Source organism: Palaemon carinicauda, chromosome 4 (genome assembly GCF_036898095.1).
Source record: "Palaemon carinicauda isolate YSFRI2023 chromosome 4, ASM3689809v2, whole genome shotgun sequence".
Lineage (NCBI taxonomy): Eukaryota > Metazoa > Arthropoda > Malacostraca > Decapoda > Palaemonidae > Palaemon > Palaemon carinicauda.
The window spans coordinates 180,921,291-180,932,863 of record NC_090728.1 but is presented as its reverse complement, the minus strand read 5'-3'; the positions used below and the strand labels follow the sequence as shown (position 1 = coordinate 180,932,863).

The following is an 11,573-nucleotide window of genomic DNA, read 5'->3' as shown; positions in this document are numbered from 1 at the left end:
CAAGTACTTTAATATTGGAAAAAATCGAAAGTGTTGCCGGACATCAAACAAGTGTCCTTAGAGTTAAAAGGCTTTTAAATATAATGGACAAGCACAATCCGCCTCAATCTGATTAAATCTAGGCATGCAACATGTGCTTGCCCATATGTCTCTCTCTCTCTCTCGCTCTCTCTCCCTACATACGTACGTATGTTGAACACATGCATTTAGTCTCCTGGACACTGATGTGTAATGTGCTGACCAGGGACAACAACACGAACAACAACAACAGCAACAACAACAACAACAACAACAACAACATTCGATGTAGTTGAAAATTTACTTTCATAAGAACATTGGTAAAGACTTCAAACTCAAATAGGCATGAATTTTTTTTTTTTATTTATTAAAGGCTGTTCTTACATGAAGACTCAATATATAGTGTAGGTAACAAGTCGTGTAAATATTGACTTTACTGTTCTCCTTGTGCTGCTTTACAACTATTCCCATTCACACATTCTTCAAAGCAACCTACACCAGGTTTTTCTAGAGTATCTGAATGTCTGAGAACACACAATATGCAATGTAAAAGTTTCCTTAATACACCTTCTGAATACTATATCTACCTTCTTAAAAAATGTATGAATTTCTTGGATAATATTGTACATTGAATTTTCTCAATTCTGAATCTAAAATGAATGCACGGGTAAATTAAAATTATGCATTTAAAGATATTGGTATATAATTATACCTAAAACGGTTGCAAAATCTTATTAATTTGTCCATTTTATATATATATATATATATATATATATATATATATATATATATATATATATATATATATATATATATATATATATATATATATATATATTATTTTACACTTAATTTTATTCATTTTGCTACCATAACTTAATTTTGGTATCATAATTATTTGTTATCAATATTTAGTTAGCTGCAATATTCACACCAGAAAAAAAAAGAAAAAAAGTTATCAGGGACACCCCTCCCCCCCTTTTTTTTTGGTTACTATCACCACGTAACTTTGAAGAAATATTTAGTGCCAACTATTAAATCTACCAAAAAGCTGAACTTTTTTTTCCCAATATAACATCACTGGTAAATTATTCTATTTTGTTATTTACTGAAGTATTTTTCCTATAGATAACCTAACAATAAAATGGAGGCTTTTAAAACATTCAGTCTTTATAATTATCTTCTTCCTCACTAAACTTCCATATAAATTGCAACTTATTAGTTATTGGAGGATATTAACTGACTAAGAATAAGAAAACTTTTAAATAATTTGATGCTAATACTTCAGTTGTTATTGAAGTTGACTAAATTATTATAATTCAATTAATTTAAAATAAATTAACTTATTTCTCTGTATTGAAACATATGTATAAAATTATTCTCTTAACATTACTACTACTACTACTACAAGACATCGTGTTTCTTGACTGCTAATCAGACGAATATCAAATTTAATTTTAGTGCAATACAATTGAAATTTCCCAATCACAAAGTTATCTCTTAACAAATCCCATAAAATCCATATTTTTTGTGTAACACAATTCAGATTTCCCTATGACAAATCGCTAGAGGAAATATCGTGAACTATATACAAAAATCCCTTAATGCTTTAAGAATGACATCATCATATATTTTCTTTACCAATTGATATGCAGTGGATTGCGCTGGCAAAGAGTAGCTCTCAGTTCGTCGACTTCAACGCAAACAAATTTGTATAAATCGCCAATTTTCCTCAAAATAATCTTGAGGCATTCTTTGCTAAGGTCCAGTTCCGATAAGTTTTCCACATCGAGGCCAGCTTGGCTGTAAGGAACAGGCGAAAGTATTTGACCAAAAGCAGGCTCGTTGTCTTCAACCCTATAGCGTAACCAGATGTTTATGTCGCCTGTATCTGCAAAGGGATATCGGGCTGTTGAAGGATCAGATAAAAAATGTGACTACAGATTGTGAGCAGATTTACTTCGGTTGACAAAGATTGACAAAGATACGGATGAAACGCAAGTATGTATGGATCTATGTATGTAATGATATATATAATGTATATATATGTATGTATGTATGCACACACACACACACACACACACACACACACACATATATATATATATATATATATATATATATATATATATATATATATATATATATATACACACACACACACAGATGTGCATGTATACATGTATGTGTATGAGTATATTTATACGTACATACACATACATATACACACACACACACACACACACACACATATATATATATATATATATATATATATATATATATATATATATATATATATATATATATATATAAAGTACACGTATTCTAACTTAGAGGGACCATACCCTGCTGATTTTAAGTGAACGTACTCTAATCAGTAGGGATCAAATCCTGCTGATTCCAAGTGCATATATACTAACCACTAGGGATCATACCCAGCTGAATTTAGGTGAACGTATTCTAACCACCAAGGATCATACCCTGCTGATTTGAAGTGTACATATTCTAACCACTAGGGATTATACCCTACGGATTCTAAGTGCACATATTCTAGCCACTAATCATACCCTGCTGATTCTAAGTGCACATATTCTAACCACTAATCATACCCTGCTGATTCTAAGTGCACATATTCTAACCACTAATCATACCCTGCTGATTTTAAGTGAATGTATTCTAACCACTAGGGATCATACCCTCCTGATTTGAAGTGCACATATTCTAATCACCAGGGATCATACACTGCTAATTTGAAGTGCACATATCCTCACCACTAGGGATCATACCCTGCTGATTTGAAGTGCACATATTCTAACCACTAGGGATCATACCCAGCTGATTCTAAGTGCACCAATTCTCACCACTAGGGATCATACCCTGCTGATTTGAAGCGCACATATTCTCACCACTAGGGATCATAACCTGCTATTTTGAAGTGCACATATCCTCACCACCAGGGATCATACCCTGCTAATTTGAAGTGCACATATCCTCACCACCAAGGATCATACCCTGCTATTTTGAAGTGCACATATCCTCACCACTAGGGATCATACCGTGCTGATTCTAAGTGCACATATTCTAACTACTAATCATACCCTGATGACTTTAAGTGCACATATTCTAACCACTAGGGATCATAACCTGCTGATTCTAAGTGCACATACTCTCACCACTAGGGATCATACCCTGCTGATTTGAAGTGCACATATTCTAACCACCAGGGATCATACCCTGCTGATTTCAAGTGAACGTATTCTAACCACTAGAGATCATACCCAGCTGAGTTTAAGTGAACGTATTCTAAACACTAGGGATCATACACAGCTGATTTTAAGTGCACATATTCTAAACATTAGGGATCATATCCTGCATATTCTAAGTGCACATATTCTAACCACTAGGAATTATACCCTGCTAATTTTAAGTGCACATTCTAACCACTAGGGATCATACCCTGGTGATTTGAAGTGCATATATTCTAACCACTAGGGATCATACTCTGCTGATTTTAAGTGAACATATTCTAACCACTAAGGATCATACCCAGCTGATTTTAAGTGAACGTATTCTAACCACTAGGGATCATACCCTGTTGATTTAAGTGAACATATTCTAACCACTAGGGATCATACCCTGCTGATTTGAAGTGCACATATTCTAACCACCAGGGATCATACCCTGCTGATTTGAAGTGCACATATTCTCACCACCAGGGATCATACCCTGCTGATTTGAAGTGCACATATTCTCACCACTAGGGATCATACCCTGCTGATTTGAAGTGCACATTTTCTAACCACCAGGGATCATACCCTGCTGATTTGAAGTGCACATATTCTAACCACCAGGGATCATACCCTGCTGATTTGAAGTGCACATATTCTAACCACCAGGGATCATACCCTGCTGATTTGAAGTGCACATATTCTAACCACTAGGGATCATACCCTGCTGATTTGAAGTGCACATATTCTAACCACCAGGGATCATACCCTGTTGATTTGAAGTGCACATATTCTAACCACCAGGGATCATACCCTGCTGATTTGAAGTGCACATATTCTAACCACCAGGGATCATACCCTGCTGATTTGAAGTGCACATATTCTAACCACCAGGGATCATACCCTGCTGATTTGAAGTGCACATATTCTAACCACCAGGGATCATACCCTGCTGATTTGAAGTGCACATATTCTAACCACCAGGGATCATACCCTGCTGATTTGAAGTGCACATAATCTAACCACTAGGGATCATACCCTGCTGATTTGAAGTGCACATATTCTAACCACTAGGGATTATACCCTGCGGATTTGAAGTGCACATATTTTAACCACTAGGGATCATACCCTGCTGATTCTAAGTGCACATACTCTCACCACTAGGGACCATACCCTGCTGATTTTAAGTGCACATATTCTAACTATTAGGGATCATACCCAGCTGATTTCAAGTGAACGTATTCTAACCACTAGGGATCATACCCTGCTGATTTAAATGCACATATTCTAACCACTAGGGATCATAACCTGCTGAGTTTAAGTGAACGTATTCTAATCAGTAGGGATTATACCCTGCTGATTTGAAGTGCACATATTCTAACCACCAGGGATCATACCCTGCTGATTTGAAGTGCACATATTCTAACCAATAGGGATTATACCCTGCTGATTCTAAGTGCATTTATTCTAACCAATAGGGATTATACCCTGCTGATTCTAAGTGCACATATTCTAACCACTAGGGATCATACCCTGCTGATTTGAATTGCACATATTCTAACCACTAAGGATCATACCCTGCTGATTTGAATTGCACATATTCTAACCAATAGGGATTATACCCTGCTGATTCTAAGTGCACATATTCTAACCAATAGGGATTATACCCTGCTGATTCTAAGTGCACATATTCTAACCACTAATCATACCCTGCTAATTCTAAGTGCACATATTCTAACCACTAATCATACCCTGCTGATTCTAAGTGCACATATTCTAACCACTAATCATACCCAGCTGATTCTAAGTGCACATATTCTAATCACTAATCATACCCTGCCGATTTTAAGTGAACGTATTCTAACCACTAGGGATCATACCCTGCTGATTTGAAATGCACATATTCTAACCACCAGGGATCATACCCTGCTGATTTGAAGTGCACATATCCTCACCACTAGGGATCATACCCTGCTGATTTGAAGTGCACATATTCTAATCACTAGGGATCATACCCTGCTGATTCTAAGTGCACATATTCTAACCACTGATCATACCCTGCTGATTTTAAGTGCACATTCTAACCACTAGGGATCATACTCTGCTGATTTTAAGTGAACGTATTCTAACCACTAAGGATCATACCCAGCTGATTTTAAGTGAACGTATTCTAACCACTAGGGATCATACCCTGTTGATTTAAGTGCACATATTCTAACCACTAGGGATCATACCCTGCTGATTTGAAGTGCACATATTCTAACCACTAGGGATCATATCCTGCTGATTTGAAGTGCACATATTCTAACCACCAGGGATCATACCCTGCTGATTTGAAGTGCACATATTCTAACCACCAGGGATCATACCCTGCTGATTTGAAGTGCACATATTCTAACCACCAGGGATCATACCCTGCTGATTTGAAGTGCACATATTCTAACCACCAGGGATCATACCCTGCTGATTTGAAGTGCACATATTCTAACCACCAGGGATCATACCCTGCTGATTTGAAGTGCACATATTCTAACCACCAGGGATCATACCCTGCTGATTTGAAGTGCACATATTCTAACCACCAGGGATCATACCCTGCTGATTTGAAGTGCACATAATCTAACCACCAGGGATCATACCCTGCTGATTTGAAGTGCACATATTCTAACCACCAGGGATCATACCCTGCTGATTTGAAGTGCACATAATCTAACCACTAGGGATCATACCCTGCTGATTTGAAGTGCACATATTCTAACCACTAGGGATCATACCCTGCTGATTCTAAGTGCACATACTCTCACCACTAGGGACCATACCCTGCTGATTTTAAGTGCACATATTCTAACTATTAGGGATCATACCCAGCTGATTTCAAGTGAACGTATTCTAACCACTAGGGATCATACCCTGCTGATTTAAATGCACATATTCTAACCACTAGGGATCATAACCTGCTGAGTTTAAGTGAACGTATTCTAATCAGTAGGGATTATACCCTGCTGATTTGAAGTGCACATATTCTAACCACCAGGGATCATACCCTGCTGATTTGAAGTGCACATATTCTAACCAATAGGGATTATACCCTGCTGATTCTAAGTGCATTTATTCTAACCAATAGGGATTATACCCTGCTGATTCTAAGTGCACATATTCTAACCACTAGGGATCATACCCTGCTGATTTGAATTGCACATATTCTAACCACTAAGGATCATACCCTGCTGATTTGAATTGCACATATTCTAACCAATAGGGATTATACCCTGCTGATTCTAAGTGCACATATTCTAACCAATAGGGATTATACCCTGCTGATTCTAAGTGCACATATTCTAACCACTAATCATACCCTGCTAATTCTAAGTGCACATATTCTAACCACTAATCATACCCTGCTGATTCTAAGTGCACATATTCTAACCACTAATCATACCCAGCTGATTCTAAGTGCACATATTCTAATCACTAATCATACCCTGCCGATTTTAAGTGAACGTATTCTAACCACTAGGGATCATACCCTGCTGATTTGAAATGCACATATTCTAACCACCAGGGATCATACCCTGCTGATTTGAAGTGCACATATCCTCACCACTAGGGATCATACCCTGCTGATTTGAAGTGCACATATTCCAATCACTAGGGATCATACCCTGCTGATTCTAAGTGCACATATTCTAACCACTGATCATACCCTGCTGATTTTAAGTGCACATTCTAACCACTAGGGATCATACCCTGCTGATTTTAAGTGAACGTATTCTAACCACTAAGGATCATACCCAGCTGATTTTAAGTGAACGTATTCTAACCACTAGGGATCATACCCTGTTGATTTAAGTGCACATATTCTAACCACTAGGGATCATACCCTGCTGATTTGAAGTGCACATATTCTAACCACTAGGGATCATATCCTGCTGATTTGAAGTGCACATATTCTAACCACCAGGGATCATACCCTGCTGATTTGAAGTGCACATATTCTAACCACCAGGGATCATACCCTGCTGATTTGAAGTGCACATATTCTAACCACCAGGGATCATACCCTGCTGATTTGAAGTGCACATATTCTAACCACCAGGGATCATACCCTGCTGATTTGAAGTGCACATATTCTAACCACCAGGGATCATACCCTGCTGATTTGAAGTGCACATATTCTAACCACTAGGGATTATACCCTGCGGATTTGAAGTGCACATATTCTAACCACTAGGGATTATACCATGCTGATTTGAAGTGCACATACTCTAACCACCAAGGATCATACCCTGCTGATTTGAAGTGCACATATTTTAACCACTAGGGATTATACCCTGCTGATTTGAAGTGCATATATTCTAACCACCACCGATCATACCCTGGTGATTTGAAGTTAACATATTCTAACCACCAGGGATCATACCCTGCTGATTTGAAGTGCACATATTCTAACCACCAGGGATCATACCTTGCTGATTTGAAGTGCACATATTCTAACCACCAGCGATCATACCCTGCTGATTTGAAGTTTACATATTCTAACCACCAGGGATCATACCCTGCTGATTTGAAGTTTACATATTCTAACCACTAGGAATCATACCCTGCTGATTTGAAGTGCACATATTCTAACCACTAGGGATTATACCCTGCTGATTTGAAGTGCACATATTCTAACCACCAGCGATCATACCCTGCTGATTTGAAGTTTACATATTCTAACCACCAGGGATCATACCCTGCTGATTTGAAGTGCACATATTCTAACCACCAGGGATCATACCCTGCTGATTTGAAGTGCACATATTCTAACCACCAGCGATCATACCCTGCTGATTTGAAGTTTACATATTCTAACCACCAGGGATCATACCCTGCTGATTTGAAGTGCACATATTCTAACCACCAGGGATCATACCCTGCTGATTTGAAGTGCATATATTCTAACCACTAGGCATCATACCCTGCTGATTTGAAGCACATATTCTAACCACTAAGTATCATACCCTGCTGATTTGAAGTGCACATATTTTAACCACTAGTGATCATACCCTGCTGATTTGAAGTGCACCTATTCTAACCACCAGGGATCATACCCTGCTGATTTGAAGTGCACATATTCTAACCACTAGAGATCATACCCTGCTGATTTGAAGTGCACATATTCTCACCACTAGGGATCATACCCTGTTGATTTGAAGTGCACATATTCCAACCACTAGGGATCATACCCTGCTGATTTGAAGTGCACATATTCTCACCACTAGGGATCATACCCTGTTGATTTGAAGTGCACATATTCCAACCACTAGGGATCATACCTTGCTGATTTTAAGTGAACGTATTCTTATCAGTAGGGATCATACCCTACTTTCTTTAAGTGCACGTATTCTCTAACATTTTGAAACATGCTCGTGCATTGTACTATTTAACTTACCAGCATATTTTTTCATCACTTCAAACTGCTCCGGAGAGTTGCATATGGCAAAAGAGTGAGGTGGGTTTAGGTCGCTACATGCTTTTTTTCCACTACCCCATAGAGTTATTTCAGTCGTGTACATTAAGCCATCCACTTCGGGTTTCTCCCACGCACTTTCACCTGATCAAAAACAAATGTCTGGTTGTATATATTTCGAATTGTATAAAAAATCATTTGTTTACGACACAAGTTTACAATTTTCTTTTTACAATTGTCAAAATAACTTCACGAACTAAAGTCTTGTTCTAATCTTGTAATATTATACAAAATAAAAATATATAATATATTTTGGACATCATTGGTGATATTTCTTCGGAAGTTTTTTATTCTATATGTATGTAAATTCTTAATATTCAGCATCAATTTTGCAGATTATATGGCTGATAAGAGGCCTTGCAAAATCTTAATGTCTATTTACTCGGCCTTTAACCTCCCAAACATAGATTATGCAAGCATAATTTTCGCCATGCACTAATATCAGCTAGATCTCTATTAAGAGATTCAGCGACCCTAAATCTACACTCAAGACATGCAATTGAGACAAAGAGAGTAGTATCATCTGCATATGCAACAAACTTGTTTCCCAGGTCAAACCACATATGTGTATATAGTATGAAAAGAAAGGGACAAGAACACTACCCTGAGGAACACCAGGTATCACAGTCCTATACTCTCTACGGTGCCCATCAACAACTCTTTGCAATTTATTGCCTAAGATTAAAAAACACTGATTAACAAGAGTACTGTTGGATTAAGTTTTTCCTGGTCGCACCACAAACAAAAATAAAACTTAGTAGTTTGACTGCCTTTACTGTGTTAAATTAAAAACCTAAAAATCACTAAGTATGGCAACACCAATGAATGCTTTTACGACATTGCAATTCATTCAACTGTAAAATAGAGAGCAAAGTTACTCACTTGTCTGCAGAAAGTGGAAAGCACCCGTCTTTCTGGAGAGTTCCGATCGTCCAGCAACATCCGCGAGGTTTAGTGGCTTCACTGAAAGACGGCATTCCACCTCACCTTTGCCATTGGGTATAGCTGATGCGGAGTGACACGCTGGTACTATTTCACATCGCAGCCGACAAAGACCTTAGAAATGTCTCTGGTTAGCCAGCACTTGTCAATAAATTCATGGATTGTATAATTCATAAGAATTATGAGGTCGAATTCAAAACGTAAGCCGTTTACGGGAAACGTCACGTGTTTAAGGGAAAAGTTGTCAAGAAACGTTGTCACGTTTAATTAAGGGAAAGGTCATCACGTGTTTAATTAAGGATGTGTTGCCACGTGTTTAATTAAGGAAAATGTTTTCACGTGTTTAATTAAGGGAACCGATTACGTGAATTGGACATTTGTCTTTCCTCTTCCACTTTCAAAATTTAACCATTTCCAGCTTTTTACATAAAAGTTAATCATTGACAGTTTCTTAACTCTACGATTAAAATTGTGGCCAGGAAGCTATTCACAAACAAACAAACAAACACAAACAGGGATGAAAACATAACTTCCTTCCATCTTTGTTGACGGAGGTAAAAATCCAAAATATACAAAATATTAACACAACCTGTACAATTGACATTCACTATTCTACCAATAAATCAATGTTTGGGGCATAGATAAACTAAGATGAACCTAATTCCTTTTACATGTGAAATGAAATTGAAAATTAATTCAAGCACTGTCACCGACTTTCATTCATTTTCTGAGAAAAACCATATAATAAAAAAAATCAATTCTTATAGGCCTATGTAAATGAAGAATAAAAAAAGACTTAATAACAAAAACTTAAAACTTTCTCATGCAATAAAAAACCCAATAAATGACACATGATAAATAAAACATAGAGATTAAAACTTGAAAAATTTTCATTAACGTGCATTACCATCAGAGATCTCATAAGCATCAAAGTGTGTATAAACATTTTGAAAATGTTTAATAACATCAATAACGAGCATTACCACCAAAGATTTCATAAGCATCAAATTGTGTATAAACATTATGAAAATTTTTATAAGTAACATTAACCTGTATTACCATCAAAGATTTCATAAGCATCAAAGTGTGTACATTTATTTTGAAAATATTTACAATTAACATTAACGAGCATTACCATCAAAGATTTCATAAGCATCAAAGTGTGTATAAACATTATGAAAATGTTTATAGGTAACATTAACGTGTATTACCATCAAAGATTTCATAGGCATCGAAGTGTGTATAAATATTTTGAAAATGTTTATAAGTAACATTTACGTGTATTACCATCAAAGATTTCATAGGCATCAAAGTGTGTATAAACATTTTGAAAATGTTTATAAGTAACATTAACGTGTATTACCATCAAAGATTTCATAGGCATCGAAGTGTGTATAAACATTTTGAAAATGTTTATAAGTAACATTAACGTGTATTACCATCAAAAATTTCATAAGCATCAAAGTGTGTATTAACATTTTGAAAATGTTTACAAATAACATTAACGTGTATTAGCATCAAAGATTTCATAAGCATCAAAGTGTGTATAAACATTTTGAAATTGTTTATATATAACATTAACGTGCATCAACTTAAAACACCAAAGACTTTATAGAACATCAGAATGTGCATGTATAAAATCTAACTTACACAAATTTTTAACAACAACGATTTCATAGGCATCCAAACTGTCCATGGCAAATCCATTGACCATGTAGAAGTAACCGAAGCTATTCCTGAAGCGCTCAGCCACCCAAGCATTGGAATTGGGAATGAAGAATTCCAGAAAAAGAAGAAGAACCAGATTGGGTAGCATCTTCATTTCCTATGGTCGAAAACTTCCATTACTGAAGGTCATCATAAAGCAATGT

At 36.6% G+C, this 11,573-nt stretch overlaps 1 protein-coding gene across 1 annotated transcript in view; it reads right to left on the bottom strand.

Annotated features, from left to right (window-relative positions):
• Window positions 1-1,655: 1,655 nt before the first annotated feature.
• The window catches only part of LOC137640256 (uncharacterized), a 121,894-nt gene continuing 111,976 nt past the window's right edge, over window positions 1,656-11,573 (bottom strand). The window contains exons 2-4 of the mRNA XM_068372846.1: window positions 9,643-9,816; window positions 8,683-8,844; window positions 1,656-1,909 (exon numbers count right to left, since the gene is read on the bottom strand). Of these exons, the coding sequence (XP_068228947.1) occupies window positions 1,656-1,909; window positions 8,683-8,844; window positions 9,643-9,816 (590 nt within the window). The remainder of the gene's footprint in view (window positions 1,910-8,682; window positions 8,845-9,642; window positions 9,817-11,573) is intronic.